This window comes from Hyperolius riggenbachi, chromosome 10, assembly GCF_040937935.1.
Source record: "Hyperolius riggenbachi isolate aHypRig1 chromosome 10, aHypRig1.pri, whole genome shotgun sequence".
In the NCBI taxonomy this organism is placed as follows: Eukaryota; Metazoa; Chordata; class Amphibia; order Anura; family Hyperoliidae; genus Hyperolius; species Hyperolius riggenbachi.
In genome coordinates, this window is record NC_090655.1 from 28,286,193 (window position 1) to 28,313,048 (window position 26,856).

Genomic DNA, 26,856 nt, shown 5'->3' on the forward strand with positions numbered 1-26,856 from the left:
TAATCGCAGGGTTCTCAAACTTGGTACACTTGGTCACTGGGTGAATACGATTACGATTCAAGAAAATGGGTGGAGCCTACAACAGCCAATCAAAATTCACCTATTGATTTTCAAGGGGAATATTTAAACTGCTGCTATTCTTACACTTTTAATGGCAGAGGCTTCAAACCTGCTACAGTCTGTCAGTGGGTGACTGGGGTCCAAATTCACTAAAGGGGCCACATACAGCCAATCAGATTTCCTTGGTGAATAAACTGCTTCCATTCACATATTTTTATGCTAGGAACCTGAAAGCTCACAAACTTGGTTATTGAGTGACTGTGTGTGTCAAGGTTACAAAAAGTGGGCGGAGCCAAAACAACTTTTATTGGGAAAATATAAACTGCAGCCATTTTTACACCGTTAATGGCAGGGTTCTCAAACTTTGCACAGTTGGTCACTGGGTGACAGAGATTAAGATTTTGGAAGGTGGGTGGAGCCTACAACAGCCAATAAAAATTCACCTTTTGATTTTCAAAGGGAATATTTCATCTGCTACCATTCTCTTATACTGTGAAAAGCAGATTCCTCAAACCTGGTACAGTTGGTCGCTGGGTGACTGGGGTCCAAATTCGGAAAGGGGGCGGAGCCACAAACAGCCAAATTTGTTTATTTTTCAATGGGAATATACAAAGTATTGATATCAAGGACCCCAAAGCCGATAAACTTGATAACTGAATGACTGTATGTCAAGGTTAGAAAAGGTGGGCGGTGCCAACAACTACATTTTTAACATGGCAGGGTTCCCAAACTTTACACAATTGGCCACTGGGTGACTGGGATGAATATTCAGAAATGTGGGTGGAGCCTACAACAGCCAATCAAAATGTACCTATTGATTTTCAAGGGGAATATTCCCATTGCTACCATTCTCACACTGTTAGTGGCAGAGGCCTCAAACCTGATAAAGTCAGTCATTGAGTGACTAGGGTCCAAATTCACTAAAGGGGTGGAGCCACAAACAGCCAATCAGATTTGTTAGATTGATTTCAGCCATTCTGTTATTGGCAGTGTTCTCAAACGTGACACAGTTGTCCACTGGGTGACTGGGACTAATATTCAGCAAAGTGGGTGGAGCCTACAGCAGCCAATCAGAATTTACCTTTTGATTTTCAAGGGAAATATTTACATTGCTGCCATTCATGCACTCTTAATGGCAGAGGCCTAAAATCTGCTACAGTCAGTCACTGGGAGACTGGGGTTTAAATTCTGAAGGGATCAGGCCAAAAACAGCCAACCAGATTTGTTTAATTTCAATGGTAAAATGCAAAAATGTTCAAATTCAGTAAAGGTGCGGAGCCAAAAACAGCCAGATTTCTTTGCTGGATAAACTGCTTCCATTAGCACAATTTTGATGCCACGAACCCAAAAGCTCACAAACTTGGTCATTGAGTAGTGACTGTGTGTCCAGGTTACAAAAAGTGGGTGGAGTTAAAAACAGATTTTTCTGGGAAATTGTAAACTGCAGCCCTTCTTCACTGTTAATGGCAGGGTTCTTAAACTTAGCATAGCTGGTTACTGGGTGACTGGGATTAATATTCAGAAAGGTGGGAGGAGCCTAAAAATGGCAATCAAAAATCACATGTCACTTTTCAAGGAGAATATTAAAATTGCTGCCATTCTTGCACTTATGGCACAAGCCTCAAACCTGGTACAGTTGGTCATTGGGTCACTGGGGTTCAAATTCAGAAAAGGGGACAGAGCCACAAACGGTGAATCAGATTTGTTTCATGTCATGGGAAAATACAAATTATTGATGCCAAGGACCCCAGAGCTCACAAACTTGGTCATTGAGTAGTGACTTTGTGTCCAGGTTACAAAAAGTGGGCGGAGCCAAAAACAAATTTCACTGGGAAAGTGTAAACTGCAGCCCTTCTTACACTGTTTATGGCAGGGTTCACAAACTTTGCCCAGATGGTCACTGAGTGACTGAGATTAATATTCAGGGAAGTGGGTGGAGCCTATAATAGCCAATCAAAATTCACCTGTTGATTTTCAAGTGGAATATTTAAATTGCTGCCATTTTTACACTGTTTATAGCAGATGCCTCAAACCTGCAACAGTTGGTCATTGGGTGACTGGGGTTCAAATGCTGGAGAGGGGCGGAGCCACAAACGGCCTATCTGATTTGTTTAATTTCTATGGGAATATACAAATTATTGATGCCAAGGACCCCAAATCTCACAAACTTAGTCATTGAGTGTTTGTGCGTTAGGGTTAGAAAGTGGGCGGAGCCCACACCAGTCAAATACATACCCGGGCAACGCCGGGTCATCAGTGGCTGGAGACAAATACAAATTTCACTGGGAAAATGTAAACTGCAGCCATTCTTACATTGTTAATGGCAGGGTTTTTAAACTTTGCACAGTTGGTCACTGGGTGACTGGGATGAATATACAGAAAAGTGGGTGGAGCCTACACAATTAGGCTCCACCTATTGCTTTTCAAGGGGAATATTTAATTGCTACCATTCTTGAACTGTTAATGGCACAGGCCTCAAACCTGGTACAGTTGGTTATTGGGTGACTGGGGTTCAAATTCAGAAAAGGGTGTAGAGCCATAAACAGCCAATCTGATTTTTTCATTTCAGTGCAAATTATTGATACCAAAGACAGCAAAGCTCACAAACTTGGTCATTAAGTAATTGTGTGTTAGGGTTAGAAAAAGTATGCAGAGCCAACACCAGCCAAATACATACCCGGGCAACGCCGGGCAATCAGCTAGTGTCCTATAAACAATAGGAAAAGAACACAATTATGTTATGAGTAAAAGTTCATCTCGGATCCACTATGACGGCGCCCTTTTCATCCACTAGCCGCCGTCACCTTTTTTTCCTGCTTCTGTCTAACTACCTATGGTTGTTGTTGAATGATTCCACAACTTTTCAGGTGATGGCTGTGCAGACATGATGCTGGGCTCTCTACCAAGCAGTCTCTACCAAGCACAAGCATCTTGAATTAACAGCCATACGCTGGAGCTAGTTAATAATGATTGCAGTTAGGAATGGTTTTCCAGCTGCCAATGATACTGTGTGATTTGACCCGAGGAAGTGAGAGAGCCTGCTAAACGCGTTGTCTTGTGTCTTTAATAAAAGTGAACTTTGCCCAATTAATGATGTTTTTTCTTGGACAAGGTAAGTTAGCAACTCACCGCCTTTTCAAACAGTTTAAAGTGGACCTGAAGTGTGAACTTCCTCTCTGCTCTAAAAGATAAGCAACAGCATAATAACTTTTGAAGAAAAAACATGTATTTTTTTTAAAGCTGATACAACTCTTGCAATAAATCTGCAGTGTTTCTACTTCCTGCTTTCATGGAAGCAGACAAAGGGATAACATGCTGTGTTTACAAATTAGCAGCTCTGCTGTGGCAGAGGAGATTCCTGAGCTGACGCAGCTGAAGAGATCAAATGACAGTGGTGATTAGACACAAAGGAGGGGGGAATTAGACAGGCTAAAGGCCCTGTTCACATTAGCAAACGCGGACGGCCGTGCGATCGGAACGCAACGCATACGAACGCACGCCATCCGCGTTTGTATGCGTTGCGTGGCCGATCCCATTCACCGGAGTGAATGCATCAGCTGCACGTTTCTGGAAAGAATGCGTGCAGCATGCGTTCCCGGACCGCAGTGGTCCGGAACGCATGCAGTGTGAACATCAGACAGTGCAGTCTATGCACTGTCTGATGTCGTGCGTGTCTACCTCCTGTACGCGTTCCCAGAAACGCGGACGGGAACGCATGCAATGTGAACAGGGCCTAAGGGCTCGTTCACACTATGGGCTTGATTCACTAAACTGCGATAACTCATATCGCGGCTGTTTTTACGCGCATTTTTACATTTGCGCCCGATCATGAATTTGCGCGGGCAATTGCAAATTTTCGCGTGCAGTCGCGAATTTTTGCGCAAAAACGGCCATGATATGAGTTATCACGGTTTAGTGAATCAAGCCCTATGAGCCTTAAAAGCGCTTGAGCAATGTTTTCCTATGAGAGTGCTCACATGTGCGTTTTTCAATTTTATTAAAATCGCAAACGCGCTACATGTACCATTTTCTGAGCGCTTTGACTCAATGGAAGGTGTAGGAAAATGTTACGCTTGGTGGTATATTCTCCACAGTCAGCACATGGCGTATATCCTGACGTGAAGAAGGTACACACGCTAGCACAAGGAACCAGGATATCCCCAGTTTAGTGGAGGAGAGGACTGACTCCAACAAGAGATGTGGCGCACAGAGCAGGTGTAGATCCGAGCAGCCACAAACAATCCTTCCACTATAGTGGCTCAGCGCAAGGTAGCGCTGAGCGCAAAAACCATAACTCAGAAGATCAGGACAGGTAACAGAATGAACGCTTGCTTAACTAGTCACTGCTTAAGTGACAGCAAGCGTCCATAACAAGACAGACTGGAATGAGGCAGCCAATGCGATTGCAGCGGTGGCGTGCCTCACAAGGACAGGACAGTCGGGAAATAGAGTTCAAAGAAGGCAGACATAATCCACACAAATATAGCGTATTAGGTAGTGATGCTCGGATGTGCCTCATCCACGAATTCGGAAATCCGCGTGGTTGAAAAAAAAAATCCGCATTCGGCCCCGCCGCATGCGGATTTGCGGTCGCGTCCACGCAACCACGCGGATTTTTTCCCGTGAATGGCGTAATCACGCGTGGATTCACGCCCGGAGGCGGATTTTCTTTTAATGTTAATAACAAAGCCCCCATACATGCTACAGTCCCCCAAATAGCATGGATTATCGAGGTGATAAGGGGCAACATAACTTCAACATAAAAAATTCCCCCAAAATTTTTTTTTCTAGAGAAAATGGATTTTAAAGTGAAATCAACACTTTAAATGGGGCTATTAATTGGTAATACGTGGTTTTAAAAAGGGATATACGCGTTAAGCAGTCAAAGAGGTGAAGGCGAGTTCCAATGGCACTTGGCGGCGAAGGTACCGCTGGAGGAGGATGAGTGGCTGATGGCAAAAAGGCTCCAGAGAGGTTTTTGTAATTTTTTTTTTTGTTTTTTTTGCAGCAATTAGCAATGACATCGCAGCAGAGTTGTCAGTGGACACGGGCAGTGTGAACGCAGAGTGCAGTGGTGGTAGCGACTGAGTCAGGAGAAGGACTATGCGGGCGGTCAGTTCAGCAGCACAGAAGGACCACGGCAACATACTGGTGGTGGTAGTAGTAGCAGCACAGCGTCATAGTGCTGGCCAAAAAATTAAATGCACCGGGTGACCCGGGCAGTGTGAACGCAGAGTGTAGTAGCGACTGAGTCAGGAGGACAAAGCGGGCGGTCAGTTCAGCAGCAGCAGCACAGTAGTAGTAGCACAGCGTCATAGTGCCGGCCAAAAAATTAAATGCACCCGGTGACCCGCGCAGTGTGAACGCAGAATGTAGTAGCGACTGAGTCAGGAGGACAAAGCGGGCGGTCAGTTCAGCAGCTCAGAAGGAGGACCATGGCAACTTACTGGTAGTAGTACCATAACACCAAAAAATTAACCAAGGTAGGCACTAGGCAGGTAGTAACTGTCTTTATAAAGGCAGGCATAGTTAACAACAGCACATGCAGCAGCCACTTCATGTCCCCCTGTGTCCGACAATAGGGGCCAGAAACTCACCTTCCACCCAAGCCTGGTTGATTTTCAGGAAGGTGAGTTTGTCCACAGAGGCGTGGGAGAGCCGAGAGCGCTTCTCTGTGACCACGCCACCGGCCGCACTAAAGCATCTCTCTGAGAGGACACTGGAAGGAGGGCAGGATAGGAGTTCCAGGGCGTACTGGGAAAGCTCGCTCCAGATGTCCAGTCTCTTGACCCAGTACTCCAAGGGGTCCACGGGGCTGTCGGTGTCATTGAGCCCGCTGGATGACCCCATATAGTCAGACACCATGGTGGTCAGTCGTTGCTTGTGCTGGTTGGTGGTGGATGCTGTGGCGGGCACCTCTGTTCTGGGCTGCTGCACTGCATACAGGCTCTTGCTTAGGCTCTTCTGGTCTCCGGGGCGCCAGTTGCTGCTGCTGCTGCTGGTGGTTGTTGTTGTGCTGCTAGTGGCAATGGCAGGCACCTCTTGCTGGCTTGGCAGAGCAGTTACAGTGGGGGTGGAAGGCTGGGGGAATGCTTCCAGTAGTCTGCGCACAAGGGCCTCCTTCAACTCCCTTGTGCGTTGCTCGGTGGTGGATGGCGTCATTAAGTCTCCCAGCTTCCCCTTCAGACGGGGATCAAGCATCAAGGTAATCCAGACGTCCTCCCTTGAACGCATCTGGATCACCCGGGGGTCCCTGCGAAGGCAGCGCAACATGTGCACAGCCATGGGAAACAAGTGGGCCCTGCCAGCAAGATCTTCCTCGTCCTCGCCATTGTCCCATAACGCATGCCTGTCCTCTTCCTGTGCCATGTCGTTGTCCTCCTCAAACCGCCATCCACGTACAACGCCTGCTGCACTCTGCTCCTCCTCCTCCTCCTCATTCAGGTTAGGGACCTCCAACTCTTCCACTACCTGCTGTGAGCCCTCCTCTGAGCTGGACTGTGCTGCCATCTGCTCCTGTTCTTCCAACTGCCTCAGGGCTTCATCCCCACGCTCAATTAAATTGTCCATTGCCTGCTCCAGTAGACAAACCAAGGGCACCCACTGGCACACAGAGGCCCGCTCCTCACTGACCATCTTGGTTGCCTCCAGGAAGGGACTCAGCACCAGGCATACTTGCTGCATCAGTGTCCACTGAGTGGCAGTAATCATGGGGACTTGCTGGTTGCTGGGGACACTTGGGTCTAGCATGTAGGCCCTAACAGCCAGCCTGTGCTGACACAGCCGCTCCAACATGGCCAGAGTCGAATTCCAGCGAACTGGCATGTCGATGATCAGCCGGTGTTGTGGCCTTCCATACTGCTGCTGTAAGGTGGACAAGAGTGCAGAGGCAGTGGCTGACAGGCGGAAAAAGCGTACCACCGCCCGGGCATCCTGCAGCAGCTCGCTCATCCCCTGGTAGGTGCGCAAGAAGCGCTGCACCACAAGATTGAGCACGTGGGCCAAGCAGGGGATGTGCTGGAGGTTTCCCTGCTGCACTGCTGCCACCAGGTTGGCACCGTTATCGGCTGCCACATACCCCACTTCCAGGCCTCTGGGGGTCAGCCACCTCCGCTCCTGCTTCCTGAGGGCGGCCAGGACGTTGGTGGCCGTAAGCCTCTCCTTCCCCAGGGTCACCAATTTTAAAAGGGCTTGGCAGTGCCGAGGCTTGGCGCTGCTGCTGCCGAGGCGGGCTTGCTTTCCGGGTGCTGAGGGAGTGTCGTGACAGGACCCTTCTGCATCCCCCCTGATCCCGCGTGGTGGCACCACTAGCTGGGCTAATGCGCTCTTGTCCTCCCTCCCTTCCATCAGTGTCACCCAGTGGGCCGTAAAGGACAGGTAGCGACCTGTCCCAAATCTGCTACTCCACGAGTCCATGGTCACGTGGACCCGCTTGCCCACAGAGTAGTCCAGGGAACGCGCCACGTTTTCCACCGCAAACTTGTGGAGTGCTGGGATCGCGCTCCTGCTGAAATAGTGGCGACTGGGGACTTGCCACTCGGGGATGCCAAATTGGAGCAGCGTCAGCATGGCGCTCCCCTCCTGCACCAGGGAGTAAGGAAGCAGCTGTGATGCCATGGCCCGGGCCAGCAAGCCATTTAGTTTGCGGATCCGCCTGTGGCTTGGAGGCAGAGGCTTGGTCAGACCCTGAAAGGTGTCGCTCAGCAGGGTCTGACGAAGCTGGGATGGAGGGGAGACAGAGGAGAGAGACGAACACTGGCTGCCAGCCTCAATGTCTGTGTCCTGAGCAGCCGAGGTGGAAGAGCGCTTGCGTGCTACTACTGCTGTGGGGGATTCACGACCCTGAGGGAGGGAGGATGCTGCTGCGCTGGTGGGCCTTCTGCTCTCAGGAACCCCTGCCAGCAGTGCCTGCTTCCTTTTAAAGTCCGCATACTCGCGGCAGTGGCGGCTTCTCAGGTGGCCCTGGAGGAATGAGGTACCCATCTTGCTCAGACTTTTCCCACGGCTCAATCTTTTGCTGCATAACCTGCACACCGCATACCTTTTGTCATCAGTACATTCCTCAAAGCAATCCCACACTGGTGACTTTAATTTACTGCGGCCCCCACTAGCAGAGGGTGCAGAGGAGCAATGTGTGGTAGTAGTTGCCGGGGGTTGCATGGTGGTGGTGCCGGCTGAAGCAGTGTCCTGTCTACTTCCTCCACGCCCACTGCTGCCGATGCCCCTGCCCCTGCCTGACATATGGCGATATCCTTGCCTAGGCCGAGGTGACTCGTCATCCTGCTCTGACCATTCTTCCACGGACTCAGCAGGCTGCACATAGTTAGGGTCCACAACGTCGTCATCATCAGCATCATCATCATAATCCAGCTCTTCCTCTGACTCCCCCGCCACCTCTTCTGTCCCTACATCCCCAGACACAGACCCCTCTTCTTCATCACCAGAACTCAACAACGCTTGTGATTGTGGCCCGATCTCAATCTCTGCCACATCAGTCCCCAGTAAGTCCTGAGCTTCTTGCATCAGCAGGTTCCCAGATGCCGGACTGAGGGACAGAACACAGTCATCCTGGGAGGGCTGCTGACCAGTGGGTGCTGGGGTGGATGTCACAACAAGCGTGGGATGTTGGCTGCTGCTGCTACTGCTTGGAGTGGTGCTCACAGTAGAGGTCTGGGAGGAAGTCATGATGTCCATGAGTACGTCAGGTTCCATTTGCTCAACCACCACACGGGGACCAGAAACTTTAAAATATTTGGACAATGGCGTCCGCTGACTCGGCCCAGGCTTTGCTGCCCCCCTTTCTGCTGCATCACGACCACGTACAGCTGGGCGTCCTCTCCCTGGACGTGGAGCAGTCCCAGAAGTGGCTGAGGCAATTGAACTCCCTTTCCTCTCACCCCGCGAAACCCTGCCAGACATGTTGCTAGTAATGAATCACTGGATGCAGTGGGCACAGTACAAGGTCACTGAAGGATGCAGTGGGCACAGTACAAGGTCACTGAAGGATGCAGTGGACACAGCAGTGGGCACTGGATATACAACTAGGTCACTGAAGGATGCAGTGGCCACAGTACAAGGTCACTGAAGGATGCAGTGGGCACAGCAGTGGGCACTGGATATACAACTAGGTCACTGAAGGATGCAGTGGCCACAGTACAAGGTCACTGAAGGATGCACTGGGCACAGCAGTGGGCACTGGATATACAACTAGGTCACTGAAGAATGCAGTGGGCACAGTACAAGGTCACTGAAGGATGCACTGGGCACAGCAGTGGGCACTGGATATACAACTAGGTCACTGAAGGATGCAGTGGGCACAGTACAAGGTCACTGAAGGATGCAGTGGGCACAGTACAAGGTCACTGAAGGATGCAGTGGGCACAGCAGTGGGCACTGGATATACAACTAGGTCACTGAAGGATGCAATGGGCACACAAGGATGTCACACTGTGTAATGAGATGCTCATATGCCAGCGAGCGAGCGAGCAGTGGGCACTGGGCACGGCACAAGGTCACTGACAGAATGAATGAACAGCGCTGGCAGAGAGTGGCGGCGCCGGCGGTGTGACTGGCTGCCTGCAAATAGTACAAGTGTATAACTGTCACTGGAATATACAAGTGAACACTGCAGCTGCTCTAACCTGCCTGCCTGCACTCTACACACAGATAATCTCCACTCCCACTACACTGCAGCACTGAACCTGCCTGCACAGCACTACACACAGTTAAATAATCACTAGACTCCCACACTCCCACTACACTACACTGACTACAACTAACTACAGCAATAACTCACTGACTAGCTAACTGTGTACAGTATAAGAGCAGTGTTGGCAAAAAAAACGCTTTGTTTTTAACACAATAAATGCACTTGCTCAAACAACAATGGCCTGGAGATAATCCTCTCAGCACCACAGTCTAGCAAGGACAGAGCTTTTCCATCATGGCCGCCGCTTTATATTCAGGAGGGGAGGGCATAGCTCCCCTCCTGTGATTGGTTGCTAGGGCCTGGCTGGGGCACTCTGATTGGCCTGCAATGTGTCACTTCCGCATAGTTTGACGCATTTCCGCAAACCACGACTTCAGCGCCGGGTTTCACGAGCGTGAATGCGGATTTCTGTCCGCATTCACGCGAAGCCGAAGCAGATTTTCGTGGTTGAAAATCTATTCACGGCTTAGCGTGTCCGAGGCGGAATGCGTCAAAATGGTCGTGAATCCACGCGTAAGCGTGATCACGACCTGGCGGTGAGCACCACTGGTATTACGATTACAGCTATCAATGAATTACAAACGACTAACTGACATATGTATATATCGGCGATAAACCGACATATGACATAAACAAGGAACACTAACTAAGAACTGGAGCAAGACTAGGAAGGATTCACTACTTCTACGCAGAAGCGAGCGCAATCCACGCAAGGCAACAGGAACAGAACTGACTAGCTAAGCATGGGTGATCACGATACGCGCCACCTACCAAAACGTGCTGAAAGCTGACTGATTCAGGATATAAACACAGGATATAAACAGTTCGTGTACGTATATATCAGCGACACATTGCTCAAGCGCATTTAAACCTCTTTTAAAAAATCTCCAGCGCTTTTAAAAAACGAAAAGTGCTAATAGTGTGATCAAATCCTCACACTGAAAATGACAAAAGGAAGAAAAGCAGTCCTGATCATGTGACCTCTTTTTGTTTCCCTGCAGGTGCTGGTCATATATTGGGAAGGTAGGGGGCGCTCAGGCGATTGGAATAGACAAGCATTACTGCAAGCCTCAGTATGTTTTCCAGCATGAGGTTCTTCATGCTCTTGGGTTTAACCATGAGGTGCAGAGAAAAGACCGGGATAAATATGTGGAGATCCTTCACCATAATGTTATGCCAGGTAATATAACTAACATTATATTCCATTATGCTCCACATTGGTAAATCTGGTTCATTAAAACGGGATTGTCAGCCATAAAATCAAATTCCTATTACCAACTCCTATGTGTTTATTATGTAGTCTACATCCTGCCCCTGCATTGCAAGCATTCCAATATAATCACAAATGTTTCTGCTGTAGTGAAATTTCTCAGTCAGCCCGACTCCTTTCTCATACAATGCCGGGGAGAGGGAAGCTAAAAAAAAAAAAGCCTTGTTATCTCCCCTTCTTCTCCTCCCACATTCCTGCTCCTTGCTGATTGGCTGAGGGAAGTTCAGTGTGACAGGAGGCTAAGAAGGGAAATAGAAGATAAATCCCCTCACCCCTCTGAAGAAGGAATCCGATCTATGGTCTGCTCCTGTGTGTTTATAAAGCAAACTATATATGACACTGCAGTTCTGCATTTCAGGCAGATGAGTAAGGGAGGAAATTACATCAAAACAGTCTTCAGTTCGAGGCAATAAAGATGCAAAATGCCTGGAACAATTTTCTCTTTATTTACTATAGAAAAATCACTGAAACCAAAACGTGGACAGTACAATACATGGGCTCGATTCACAAAGCGGTGCTAACCCAGTTAGAGACTTTAGGCATGATAACTATTTCACTACTCTGGTGAAAAGCCAGTTTAGGTGTGATAAGTTTAGGCATGATAAGTTTAGGTGTGATAAGTTTAGGCATGCTAAGTTTAGGTAAGTTTAGATCGCTTGCAAGGTCCCGCACGCAAAGCAGCGCCATTAAACTTTATACGAAGTGCACCAGTCTTTGCTAGCGTAAAACTTTTGATCAGCTGTGCACTGCGGTGCTAACGCAGTTGGCGCTTAAACTTATCATGCCTAAACTTATCACACCTAAACTTATCATGCCTAAACTTATCACACCTAAACTTATCACACCTAAACTTATCATGCCTAAACTCAGTTTAGGCATGATAAAGGGCTTTTCACCAGGGTGCTAACTGTTAGCACCGCTTTGTGAATCAGGCCCCATGTGTTATGCAAGTAAAACAAGTATTTATCTACTTATATATGGGCCTGATTCACAAAGCGGTGATAACTCAGTTATCATGCCTAAAAGACTTTAGGCGTGATAACCTTTGCACCACACTGGTGAAAATTCAGTTTAGGCGTGATAAGTTTAGTTTTAGGTGTGATAAGTTTAGGCATGCTAAGTTTAGATAAGTGTAGATAGCGTGCAAAGTCCCGCACGCAAAGCAGCGCCATTAAACTCTATGCGAAGTGCACCAGACTTTGCTAGCGCAAAACTTTTGATCAGCTGTGCACTGCGGTGCTAACGCAGTTAGTGCTTAAACTTATCATGCCTAAACTTATCACACCTAAACTTATCACACCTAAACTTATCATGCCTAAACTGAGTTTAGGCGTGATAAAGGGCTTTTCACCAGGGTGCTAACTGTTAGCACCGCTTTGTGAATCAGGCCCCATGTGTTTTTTTCTTGGAATAGTATGGCTGATCCTCGTTCTTTAAAGACCTTGGGCCTGATTCACAAAGCGGTGCTAACAGTTAGCACCGTGGTGAAAAGCCCTTTATCATGCCTAAACTCAGTTTAGGCATGATAAGTTTAGGTGTGATAAGTTTAGGTGTGATAAGTTTAGGCATGATAAGTTTAGGTGTGATAAGTTTAGGCATGCTAAGTTTAAGCGCCAACTGCGTTAGCACCGCAGTGCACAGCTGATCAAAAGTTTTAATCTAGCAAAGACTGGTGCACTTTGTATAAAGTTTAATGGCGCTGCTTTGCGTGCGGGACTTTGCAAGCGATCTAAACGTATCTAAACTTAGCTTGCCTAAACTTATCACACCTAAACTTATCACACCTAAACTTATCACGCCTAAACTGGCTTTTCACCAGCATGGTGCAATGGTTATCATGCCTAAAGTCTTTTAGGCATGCTAACTGGGTTAGCACCGCTTTGTGAATCGAGCCCCTTGAATGGGCCCAGGTTTTTTATATGCATTTTATAGAAGACGATTTTGCATAACACATTTTTTAACAATGTACCCGATTTTGTTCGATTAGATTGCCTTATCAAAGTTAACACGCCTTATCAAAGTTAATACGCCTTATCAGAGTAGCATAGTGAGCGCTACAAACCCGCAGGGGCTCAGGGCAGGATGAGTGGAGTTGCCAATTAGCAAGCATAAGCTTGTAGCGCTCGCTATGCTACTATGATAAGGCGTGATAACTTTGATAAGGCATGTTAACTTAATAGATAGTTAAGATAAGGCATGCTATTTGTCTTAGTGAATCAAGCCATGGTCTTGGTCAGCTCATCAGCTCCTTTTGGATTCCAATACCACCTGTATGCTGACGATACCCAGATCTACATTTTAGCACCTGACTTGGACACCTTAACAGCTCGTGTCCCTGACTGCCTCAATGCTATCGCCTCCTTCATGTCCTCCCGTTTTCTAAAACTTAATATGGACAAGACTGAAATGGTAGTCCTCCCACCTCACAACTCAATGTCGCTGCCAGACATCACTATTTCTGTTGATGGCACTTCCATAACACCTGTCCCTCAGGCTCGCTGTCTAGGTGTAATTTTGGACTCAAGTCTCTCATTCAAAACACACATTGACAAACTATCCTCCTCTTGTTGCCACCACCCAGTGGCGGCTCCAGCTTCAGATTTTTGGGCGGGCTCAAAGGAGGCACAAGGGCTGGCAGGTGGGGCTTACAGGGGGGATTTGCGGGGCGATGCGAGTAAAGGGGCACGGTCATGACATCATGTGGGCGGGGCTAACTAATGTAGTTGTACCAGCTAATGTAGTTACATAAAAAAAAATACGAAGTAAATGCACATAATAATAGACAGCGTTTCACCAGTAAATGCACATAAGAGGCAGCGTTTCACCAGTAAATGCACATAAGAGACAGCGTTTCACCAGTAAATGCACATAATAAGAGACAGCTTTTCACCAGTAAATGCACATAATAAGAGACAGCTTTTCACCAATAAATGCACATAATAAGAGACAGCTTTTCACCAGTAAATGCACATAATAAGAGACAGCTTTTCACCAGTAAATGCACATAATCAGAGACAGCTTTTCACCAGTAAATGCACATAAGAGACAGCTTTTCACCAGTAAATGCCATTAATGACAAACAGCCAGTGTCCCCAGTATATGTTAGGGATATATGTGCCCAGTATATGTAGTCAGGGTTATATGTGCCCAGTATATGTAGTCAGGGGTATATGTGCAAAGTATATGTAGTCAGGGGTATATGTGCCCAGTATATGTAGTCAGGGGTATATGTGCCCAGTATATGTAGCCAGGGGTATATGTCCCCAGTATATGTAGCCAGAGGTAAATGTCCCCAGTATATGTAGTCAGGGGTATATGTGCCCAGTATATGTAGGCAGGGGTATATGTGTCCAGTATATGAAGGCAGGGGTATATGTCCCCAGTATATGTAGGCAGGGGTATATATGCCCAGTATATGCAGGGGTATATGTGCCCAGTATATGTAGTCAGGGGTATATGTGCCCAGTATATGAAGTCAGGGGTATATGTGCCCATTATGTGTAGTCATGGGTATATGTCCCCAGTATATGTAGTCAAGGGTATATGTGCCCAGTATATGTAGTCAGGGGTATATGTCCCCAGTATATGTAGTCAGGGGTATATGTGCCAGTATATGTAGCCAGAGGTATATGTGCCCAGTGTATGTAGTCAGGGGTATATGTGCCCAGTATATGTAGTCAGGGGTATATGTGCCCAGTATATGTAGCCAGGAGGTATATGTGCCCAGTGTATGTAGTCAGGGGTATATGTGCCCAGTATATGTAGTCAGGGGTATATGTGCCCAGTATATGTAGCCAGGGGTATATGTTCCCAGTATATATAGCCAGGGGATATATGCCCAGTATATGTAGCCAGAGGTAAATGTGCCCAGTATATGTAGTCAGGGGTATATGTCCCCAGTATATGTAGGCAGGGGTATATGTGCCCAGTATATGTAGTCAGGGGTATATGTGCCCAGTATATGTAGGCAGGGGTATATTTCCCCAGTATATGTAGCCAGAGGTATATGTGCCCAGTATATGTAGTCAGGGGTATATGTGCCCAGTATATGTAGCCAGAGGTATATGTGCCCAGTGTATGTAGTCAGGGGTATATGTGCCCACTACATGTAGTCAGGGGTATATGTGCCCAGTATATGTAGCCAGAGGTATATGTGCCCAGTGTATGTAGTCAGGGGTATATGTGCCCAGTATATGTAGTCAGGGGTATATGTCCCAGTATATGTAGTCAGGGCTATATGTGCCCAGTATATGTAGTCAGGGATATATGTGCCCAGTATATGTAGTCAGGGGTATATGTGCCCAGTATATGTAGCCAGAGGTATATGTCCCCAGTATATGTAGTCAGGGGTATATGTGCCCAGTATATGTAGTCAGGGGTATATGTGCCCTGTATATGTAGCCAGAGGTAAATGTGCCCAGTATATGTAGTCAGGGGTATATGTCCCCAGTATATGTAGGCAGGGGTATATGTGCCCAGTATATGTAGTCAGGGGTATATGTCCCCAGTATATGTAGGCAGGGGTATATGTCCCCAGTATATGTAGCCAGAGGTATATGTGCCCAGTATATGTAGTCAGGGGTATATGCCCAGTATATGTAGTCAGGGGTATATGTGCCCAGTATATGTAGCCAGAGGTACATGTGCCCAGTATATGTAGTCAGGGGTATACGTGCCCAGTATATGTAGTCAGGGGTATATGTCCCAGTATATGTAGTCAGGGCTATATGTGCCCAGTATATGTAGTCAGGGGTATATGTGCCCAGTATATGTAGTCAGGGGTATATGTGCCCAGTATATGTAGCCAGGGGTATATGTCCCCAGTATATGTAGTCAGGGGTATATGTGCCCAGTATATGTAGTCAGGGGTATATGTGCCCAGTATATGTAGCCAGAGGTAAATGTGCCCAGTATATGTAGTCAGGGGTATATGTCCCCAGTATATGTAGGCAGGGGTATATGTGCCCAGTATATGTAGTCAGGGGTATATGTCCCCAGTATATGTAGGCAGGGGTATATGTCCCCAGTATATGTAGCCAGAGGTATATATGCCCAGTATATGTAGTCAGGGGTATATGTGCCCAGTATATGTAGTCAGGGGTATATGTGCCCAGTATATGTAGGCAGGGGTATATGTCCCCAGTATATGTAGCCAGAGGTATATATGCCCAGTATATGTAGTCAGGGGTATATGTGCCCAGTATATGTAGTCAGGGGTATATGTGCCCAGTATATGTAGCCAGAGGTATATGTGCCCAGTATATGTAGTCAGGGGTATATGTGCCCAGTATATGTAGGCAGGGGTATATGTCCCCAGTATATGTAGCCAGAGGTATATGTGCCCAGTATATGTAGTCAGGGGTATATGTACACAGTACATGTAGTCAGGGGTATATGTGCCCAGTATATGTAGCCAGAGGTATATGTGCCCAGTGTATGTAGTCAGGGGTATATGTGCCCAGTATATATAGTCAGGGGTATATGTGTCCAGTATATGTAGTCAGGGGTATATGTGCCCAGTATATGTAGTCAGGGGTATACGTGCCCAGTATATGTAGTCAGGGGTATATGTCCCAGTATATGTAGTCAGGGGTATATGTGCCCAGTATATATAGTCAGGGGTATATCTGTCCAGTATATGTAGTCAGGGGTATATGTGCCCAGTATATGTAGTCAGGGGTATACGTGCCAGGTATATGTAGTCAGGGGTATATGTCCCAGTATATGTAGTCAGGGCTATATGTGCCCAGTATATGTAGTCAGGGGTATATGTGCCCAGTATATGTAGGCAGGGGTATATGTGCCCAGTATATGTAGCCAGAGGTATATGTGCCCAGTATATGTAGTCAGGGGTATATGTGCCCAGTATATGTAGTCAGGGGTATATGTGCCCAGTATATGTAGCCAGGGGTATATGTTCCCAGTATATGTAGCCAGGGGATATATGCCCAGTATATGTAGCCAGAGGTAAATGTGCCTAGTATATGTAGTCAGGGGTATATGTCCCCAGTATATGTAGGCAGGGGTATATGTGCCCAGTATATTTAGTCAGGGGTATATGTGCCCAGTATATGTAGGCAGGGGTATATGTCCCCAGTATATGTAGCCAGAGGTATATGTGCCCAGTATATGTAGTCAGGGGTATATGTGCCCAGTATATGTAGTCAGGGGTATATGTGCCCAGTATATGTAGTCAGGGGTATATGTGCCCAGTGTATGTAGTCAGGGGTATATGTCCCCAGTATATGTAGTCAGGGGTATATGTGCCCAGTGTATGTAGTCAGGGGTATATGTGCCCAGTATATATAGTCAGGGGTATATGTCCCAGTATATGTAGGCAGATATGTCCCCAGAATAGACAGCTAGGTGTGCCCCCAGCAGGAGGGGAGCAGTACAGAGAAGAGGGAGAGCTGTGTGGGGACAGCAGGAAGGGGGGCCATCTCCCCCCCTTTTCTTCGCCTTAGGGCTCTCCCTCCCTCGCTCTCCCCCATCCGGGACTAAGTGCTGAGTGGCGTTTGGCAGTGGGCGGAACTTACCTCCGTGACTCCGTCTCCTTGCAGGCGTGGGATGATTTGCCGCTAGTCTGGTCTGGTGCAGACCAGAGCAGCGGCTGCAGCACCAGAACTTCTGACGCTTGGAGCGAGACAGAGGTAAGTTCCGCCCGCTGCCAAACGCCACACAGCACTTAGTTCCGGAGGAGAGAGCGAGCGAAGGGAGAGTCCTAAGGTGAGGGAAGGGCGGGGGGAGATGGCCCCCCTTCCCCGCTGTCCTCACACAGCTCTCCCTCTTCTCTGCACTGCTCTCCTCCTGCTCCCGCGGCAGGGGGGGGGGCTTTAAGCGGGGGCTAATGAGTCGCCAGCTGGGGCTGAAGCCTGGGTAAGCCCCAGCATGGCGCAGCTACTGCCTCCACCTAAAAAACATCTTCCGCATCCGCCCTTTTTAAACACAGGACACTACCAAACTTCTGGTGCATGCCCTGATTATTTCCCGACTAGACTATTGCAACTCTTTGCCTACTCTGCTCTGCTCCAGTCTATCATGAACTCTGCTGGAAGACTCAACCACCTCTCCTCCCGCTTCTCCAGCCCAATCCCCCTCTGTCAGTCCCTTCACTGGCTGCCAGTTACACAAATAGAGTAGAGTGTGTTTAACCGTTCTTATTTGTAGATCTAGGCTCAGCAAGTCAGTGGGTGCCGCTGTCCCATGATAACATCGGTGGTGGCAGTTATACCCTGAAATAGTGTGTAAGTTGTAAGTACCGTAACCCACAGGCTCCCTTCTAGTCAGGCTGCTGCCCAAATTCCATCGGTTCCTGCGCACAGATCGCGACCACAGCTTGCATGGTCTGTGTGCTGAAACCGATTGGAAGGCAATTTGCTGTCTGGCCACCAGGGGCCCTGTGACATCCTCGACTGAGCATTCAATCTAGCTTTGCCCCGGAATGATTATAGCTGAGTCAGTCTTCTGTGATGTCTTTTCAAGCCCAAGCCCGCCCCCTCCTGGCACTGCTTTCCTGCTACGAGGATACATAGCAGGAAAGCAAAGCCACAAGAGCCACGGTTAGGCATAGGTAGAGGAAGAGCTAAGGATTGGGCATCAATAGAGGCAGGGTTAAGGATTAGGCATTGGTAGATACTATTCTGGATCCAGGGTCAGTGTGCACACAGTTCTATACACTGGATCTACTCTGCATAAATCGCTTTATGCAGAGAGGTCCTTGTATATACCCTGATTCTCATACATTTGTATGCTTATTGAATACATCTGCCGGTATCATCATTGTTGTGTATATATGCTACATGAACATATCTGCCTGTATTATTGCTGCAGTGTATGTATGACTGTAGAATACTTTGCCTGCAAGCCTATGCTGATTGTTTCTGTGCATGAGGTTAATGCACAGCATTACTTTATTTTCATTTAATAATAAATCCTTAATATTCATTTACTCCTGGTTTGTCAGTCCTTTTCTAACAGTGACATCTCTGCCTGGTTTGTGCGTTTGTTTCTGTTTTGCTCCAGGTGCAGCGCACAAACTCCATGCAAAGTTGTAACAGGAGGTCTTAGATTTAATAGACATTGATAGAGGGAGGTCTTAGGGTTAGACATTGGTAGAGGGAGGTCTTAGGTTTGGGCATTGGTAGAGGGAGGTCTTATGGTTAGGCATCGGTAGAGGGAGGTCTTAGGGTTAGGCATCGCTATAGTGAAGTCTTAGGGTTAGACATCGGTAGAAGGAGGTCTTAGTGTTAGGCATCGGTAGAGGGAGGTCTTATGGTTAAGCATCGGTAGAGGGAAGTCTTATGGTTAGGCATTGGTAGAGGGAGGGTTCCTTGACATATCAGTGTTAGGTTGAGACATAGTAAGATATTGGTAAAGATTACCAATATTTTACTACTGGAATTAAGTAGCAGTATATTGGTAATTTTACTGATATTGTACTAGCGGCAAATCCCGTGTGCCCTTTTGTCAGGCGCCTTTTGTACATGAGTGCATCCAAGCTGAGCACATGGTAAAAAGTACATTATCAGGTATTATTTGCTACAAAACTGCATGTGAATATGATCTGCAATTAAAGAGAAATTGACTTCTTCTCTGTCAACCTCTTCATTGCCTGCCAATTAATTAACCAGAGAATTCAGTTCAAACTCTTAAATCTAACCACAAAGCTCTCCACAATCTCTCTCTCCTGTACATCTCCTCACTAGTTTCCAGATACCAACCCAACCGCAATCTCAGATCTGCACACATCTTTCCTCCTCTAGAGTCACCTCCTTGCACTCACATGTACAAGATTTCTCACACTCCTCACCCCTCCTCTGTAATCTCCTTCCAAAACACATCTGACTCTCACTTTTCAACCTTTAAATTCATTAAAGTGTATCTGAGACGTTAAAAAATATACATACCTGGGGCTTCCTCCAGCCATCTCCAGGCTGTTCACTCCCTTACTGTCCTCTGCCACCTTGACTGTCTGCAATTTGGCCCCCGAAAGTCATTCAGTTGGGGCCTGTCAGTGCAGTGCTCCCCCGTTGCACTCCCGTTGCCTCTTTTTCCCTTTTGTACCTACACAGACTTCTACTGTTCATATACACCCATCAATTAATAGCAGTCAGTGGAATCTCTGGTCTGTATTCTGGAATTGAGACAAGCTGTTTCATTATATTCAGGCCCGATTAACCACAAACCACTGTAGGCACCTGCCTACAGGCGCCTGATGATGGAAAGGAGGCTCCCCAAGTGCCTCCCTCCCTCCTTCCCTATACAGTCCTGATGAGAGTGTAAATGAGGGGTTAGTCACCCAGATCTCTGCATTCCACTGACGAGATCTCCCTTCAGTATGGGGCACCTCTAGCTACTTAATACTGAGGTTCCTCTTGCTACCTAATACTTTGGGGCACCACTAGATAGTATTGAGGGTACGTCTGGCTACCTAATACTAACAGACACCTGTAGCTACCTATGACAGGCAAGAGAAGTAAGGGAGAAAACACAGCTGGGACAGCCAGGACACTTACGGTGCAGTTTGGTGGGAGTTTTTAGGTCCATGGAGGGCAATATCTAAGGTGCCAGGACATTTGTGCCTATAGGCTCCTGTGAGGTAAATCCTGGCCCGAATTATGTTATACGTATGTTTAACCTGTACAATTTTTCTGTCTTTCAGGACTGCAGGGCTTGTTTGAGGTAATAAACAACTACGCCCCTGCACTTCCCTACGATTATAATTCGGTGATGCACTATGAAGGGTAAGGCTGGTAGATTTAGGTTTCCTTCATACTACGTGCGCTGTGTAGAGTTTTGATAAAGTTTATTATGTGCAATATGTGCTGTACATGGCGTTTTGTGTTTTAGGATTGCCTGTGCACAAAGCTACTTAAGGGCACTAAGTTCAGATAAGGCACACTAACCTCAGATAAGGCACACTAACCTCAGATAAGGCACACTAACCTCAGATAAGGCACACTAACCTCAGATAAGGCACACTTACTCAGATAAGGCACACTAACCTCAGATAAGGCACACTAACCAGCTTAGAGCCGGAAAACTCTTTTTTTTACTCCGGCGCAACTCTTAGCGCTGGTTAGTGAATCAAGCCCTTAGAGATGTTCATTAACCACCCTGGCGTTCAGTTTCCCCAGGATTTCCGTGCAAAAAGTGTTTCAATTAATTTCCAATAATTTGCAACCATTTTTTTTTTGCAACCAATTTTTTTTTAATATTAAATTTAATACAGATTATTGTATTGAATTCAATTTAAAAAAAAAAAAGTGTTTTCTGCAAGATGTTGATGACGCTGTGTGACCCTGGTGTCATCAACGCAGATCAACGGGGGACATGTGAACGCTGAGGAAGAAGCAAAATCCGCCAAGGGACATGGAAGAAGACACTGGGGAAGCTATCAGAGGTACGCGACGAGGGATCAGCATGCCAATGGTGAGTATAAGACCCAGATGTATAGGTAGAAGATGTGCAGCCAGGTATAGTTAGCCAGATGTGCAGCCAGGTATAGTTAGCCAAGTATAGTTAGCCAGGTATATAGTGAGCCAGGTGTTTAGCCAGGTATATAGCGAGCCAGATGTTTAGCCAGGTATATAGCGAGCCAGATGTTTAGCCAGGTAGATAGTGAGCCAGGTGTTTAGCCAGATTTATAGGTAGCCAGATGTCCCCCTCCCGATCCTCCCCCCCCCCCCCCCAGCACGCTGTGGGTAGCGATCTGTGCTACCCACAGCGTGCAGAACAAGCATCCAGCCACCCTAGGGAATCCCTGGGCAGCCAGCGGGGCAGAGAATGTGCGGGGGATCCCCCTTGTATGTGGAGGCTGTGCTGGCGGGGGATCCCCCTCTGTGCGGGCGGGGGGATCCCCCTTCTATTGTGGCTGTTGCGGGCGGCCTATCCCCCTCCTCCCCCTCCCTCCCGATGTCCCCCCTCCCAATCTCCTCCCCCCCCCCCCTCTCTAAGCCCATTGAGTAAATAGATTTACTCACCGAGGGCTTTCTCCAGCGACGGCAGCAGCACTTCCTCCTCCATCTCCGAAGTCTCGTTCTCTGTACAGTTACATTACGAGACTTGGTGACGTCACCAAGCCTCGTAATGTAACTGTACAGAGACCGGGACTTCGGAGATGGAGGAGGAAGTGCTGCTGCCGTCGCTGGAGAAAGCCCTCGGTGAGTAAATCTATTTACTCAATGGGCTTAGAGAGGGGGGGGGGGAGGAGATCGGGAGGGTGGACATCGGGAGGGAGGGGGAGGAGGGGGATAGGCCGCCCGCAACAGCCACAATAGAAGGGGGATCCCCCGCCCGCACAGAGGGGGATCCCCTGCCCGCAACAGCCACCATATAAAGGGGTTCCCCCCGCCCGCACAGAGGGGGATCCCCCGCCAGCACAGCCTCCACATACAAGGGGGATCCCCCGCACATTCTCTGCCCCGCTGGCTGCCCAGGGATTCCCTAGGGTGGCTGGATGCTTGTTCTGCACGCTGTGGGTAGCACAGATCGCTACCCACAGCGTGCAGTCAGGCATCCAGCCATCCTGGGGAATCCCTCTGATAAGAAAAAAATGCAGCCGGCGGGGCAGAGAAACAGGAAATCTCCCTGTCGGCATGGACGAGCTCAGCTCGTCATTAACGTTTTTTGCAAGTTTTTGCTGGACGAACTCAGCTCGTCCATACCGCCAGGGAGGCTACAGAGGAGCTGTTAGGTATAGGGTCTCAGAGAAAAAAAACACATATATCAGTAGCTAAATATTGGCTGTACTTACATTACATATGCATTTCACTGTCCACGTTCGGATGTCACAGAATTTTTATATAGTATTTGCAGAGAATGATGCTCCTGACAGCTCATGGCAGGTTCCATGTTTGTCTGTCTTGTATGAAGCCATTTGTGATGTCATATCCTCCCTTTCCTTGCTTCCTGATGATTCGACTCACAAAAAAGATCAGGATCAAAGATCCTAATGGTTCATGATCCGGACAACACTACTGTGCAGTGAATATTAATTAGCCATGTGGCTAGGAACTATAGCGGGCTCACACAGTATACTCTAACCGAACATGTGCCCCGTGAACAGCACATTGATTTTTCAGTGCTGTGAGTTAGGCTACTGTTAAAAGCTGCTGTAACATGAGCCTGTAACTTTCCACTGTGAAAGCAGCCTTAGGGCGGGATAGGGAAATGAAGGGGAGGACCAAGGGAGTGCACTGGGGAGAAGAAGCAGCCCCAGAATGCTTTGCAGTATCTGTTATGCGTCCTGCCGGCCTCATTAGGAGCTTGGGAATACAGAGCCTTGTTGTTCAGCAAACATCAAAGTAAGAGAGATTTTTAACTTCAGTATTGCCTTTTTGGCTTCCTTCTAAACTGTTTAACACAGGAGAATAGAGGTTTAAATTAGCTTTAGCTGCCTGACAGTTACTCTTTAAAGGGGCACTATGGCGAAAAATTGTAAAATATAAAATATGTGCAAACATAGACAAATAAGTAGTACGTTTTTTCCAGAGTAAAATGAGCCATAAATTACTTTTCTCCTATGTTGCTGTCACTTACGGTAGGTGGCACAAATCTGACAGAAGCTACAGGTTTTGGACTAGTCCATCTCTTAATAGGGGATTCTCAGCAAGCCTTTTATTCTTTATACAGATACTAGTAGACCAAAGCCTGTTTAAAAACGGGCTCTAGGTCTTTTTATACCGCCGCCGCCAGTCACTGCGCATACGCATCAAGGGGCCCATCTGCCGCCTTCTCTGACCACTTTTCCACCTCAACTTAACAAAAAGATGGAAGTTAGGGTTAGCGCCTTGCCTAGGGCCCCATTATATCTTAAAGGACACCCGAACCGAGTAAAATTATTTAAAATAAATACACGATATACCTGCAAATGAATACCGGTATTACATACTTACCTTCCTGTCAGTTCCTCACAGAAGTTCAGTTATTTCTTTTAACAAAAATCCTTCCACTTCTGACAAGATTTGGTCAGAACTGGAATATATCAGTTGCTGTCAGTTATAACTGAAAAGCCAACTGATGAGCATGTTTCCCTATGGCTCAAGTGGGGGGTATTACAGTTTAACAGTGTGCTGACCAAAAAGCTGTTACTGGGTCATCGCTTTTTTTTAAAATGGAAAACCTAGAATTTCATTGATCACAGTGGTCAAACTGGATACAGTAGAGGAGGAAGGGATTGAGGAGTAGACTACACGGGAGGTAAGTATGATGTGTGTATTTTTATTTTGACTTTTAATTTTTAGTTCAGGTTTGCTTTAATCCTTCTCGGAGTAGGATAACTGAAATTCTCTACGAATGTTCACCTGAGGAGAATTAACATTTTTGAACAGCCCAAGAAACACTTTTTTTGGGTCTTTTCAGTGGCTTGGTTATAAGGTATGATAACTGTAAAAATGCCTGAATTGCATATTATAAACCAGTAGAGAGTAATGCGCTGATATATCTCCATGGCCCTTATTTAATTCACTTTTTCTCAGAGGTTTTCTCCTAGATGATATTTTCACACCTAATCAACAAAATGGCCTCAATTCACTAAGCTTATCTCCTGTCTGTAATAACGTTTCTAGAGTTGTTACCATAGCGATAAGGCATGTAGTATTCAGGAAACATTTTACCTCAGGCAAACCTAAAGTTACCTCTTCTGTCTTTAAGTTAAGGACAGATCTCTAAAGTCTTTAATCCGTAGAATAACTCTAAAGACAGGCTTTTAATGAACTGCATGTGAAAATAACTACAGAGGAGGTAACTTAAGGACTGTATTGATAAGTTTTCACAGTGAGAGAGTTATCTTATATCTGATCTACATCTGATCTTAGTGAATTGAGGCCAATGCCTTCTTAGCTACCAGCAAGCTATAAAACACAATGAAGCCCCCTGGTGGAGATCGCCTAATGCCGGACACATGTACTTACTGGTTGCTTGACTGGTTGCAAGTTGTAACTGGCCGAAACAGCACACACCTCCCCCGAAAGACTTTCCGAGGCTCCAGCAATGTCTTGCAGTCTCCCTCTATCTCCCTGCGGGCTTGGAGCAGCTTTCTGGCTTTCCCAGTGCACGGAAGCCGAAGTGTCAGCTGACCTGCATCGGATCATGTGACGCTCCTGCTTCCGTACACAGATGCCAGAAGCCACTCGGAGCCCGCAAGAAGGTTCAGGGAGACTGACAGCCATCACTGGAGCCTCGGTAAGTATTTCAAAGCCTGCCAGCACCCACAGAGAGCCCCCCAAAAGTGGTCTCCATTATCCCTCAGACATGCCGGTTAGTTTCCTGCATTGTGGATAACGGGGACTTTGCTGTACTCAGAATAATTTTGATAGCACTTTTTCTCCTACTTTTTGATACGTTTTTTGTACTCTGCAATTGAAAAAGTATTTAAACAGAAAATGAAAAATGATCTTCTAGGAGATAGTTCAAGAGACTCTGAAGCAAATAAAATTTGCTATTTTTATCTTGTATTTCGCTTTAGAAGTCTCAGTGGAGGTAAACCGCTGCATCCTCGAGCCAAAACGAGGGGTTTATACCCCCCCAAATCCCGGGGAAACATCCACAACCATCTTGGCATGGATTGTGCTGCCCTGAGAGACAGAGCTTTGAGCTGTAGCTCTGCCTCTCCTGACATCAATTGCCGTGAGGATCTCTGCCTCTCCCCACCCCTCTCTATGAAGGTTGATTAAGCGGGGCGGGGGGAGGCGGAGATCCGCGGCGATTGACATCGGTAGAGGCAGAGCTACAGCAGAAAGCGCTGCCTCTTTCAGAAAGTGCTGCCCGGATTGCCCCCAGGGGATTTGGTCATTCTGAAGCCCTCGTTTTGCGGGGGGGGGGGGGAGGTGGGGTACCTCTGCTGAGACTTCTGAAGCAAAATACAAGGTAAAAATAGCAAATGTTATTTGCTTCAGAGTCTCTTAAGTTGAATAAGGGTCCATAAGTGTCTCTTCTATTAACAGGAATTCCTACGGCCAAAATGGAGCTAGCACCATTGTACCCATTCCAGACCCGAACGTGCCAGTCGGACAGAATGTTGGAGTCAGCCCGATGGATATTGTTAAAGTGAATGCGCTCTACCAGTGCAGTAAGTACATGGTACATGCAGGCACCTTCCTAAAACCATTTACTTTTCAGATGCTTGAAACTAGTATTTTAACTACAAATCATCCCATAGCAAATCTCTTTTTTAACCCCCAATACTTAATGGGTTTCCTCTCCTACCACGTCCGCCTCTACTGGTTGCGCAGAATGAAGTTGGGATGGGGAAAGGGGACCTGTCCATTCTGAAAAGAAGGGCCGAATTGGTAAAAGAGACAGTTTGGCACTACTAGGGGAGGATACAGTACTGGGGTGTTGGGTGGGGAGCAGGGAGATGACAGAGATGGGGAGAAGGGCAGAGCTGGTACAGGAGACAGTTTGGCACTGCTGGGGGAGGATGCAGTACAGGGATGTACTGGGAGTACTGGGAGGGAAGGCAAAGCTGGTATAGGAGACAGTTTGTTACTGCTACAGTAGAATGCAGTCATTGGATAAGGGAAATGGGGGGGGGGGGGGTTGTCACTCCCTCCTCCATTTAAATGAATAAACAAGGGCAGGGCTGATGTAGGGTAGTAGGCAGTTTGGCACTGCTGGGAGAAGTTGCAGTACTGGTCTGGCATATGGGGGGAATGGGGGGGGGGTCAGGTGTCAGTACTCAGTGAAGAAGGGCGGAACTTGGGCTGCAGTACTGGAGAGTGGGCACTGGGCAGTACTGAGAAGAGGGGTAGAATTCATGGAAGGCAGAATTCAGTTTGATACACAGTATACACTGTGAAACAGTTTATTAATTATT

The 26,856-nt window shown here is 47.3% G+C and overlaps 1 protein-coding gene across 2 annotated transcripts in view; it reads left to right on the top strand.

Annotated features, from left to right (window-relative positions):
- The window catches only part of LOC137533807 (embryonic protein UVS.2-like), a 65,169-nt gene that overhangs the window by 27,317 nt on the left and 10,996 nt on the right, over positions 1-26,856 (top strand). For both annotated transcript variants that reach the window (XM_068255052.1, XM_068255053.1), the window contains 3 exons: positions 10,771-10,949; positions 20,701-20,782; positions 25,985-26,109. In XM_068255052.1, the coding sequence (XP_068111153.1) occupies positions 10,771-10,949; positions 20,701-20,782; positions 25,985-26,109 (386 nt within the window). The remainder of the gene's footprint in view (positions 1-10,770; positions 10,950-20,700; positions 20,783-25,984; positions 26,110-26,856) is intronic.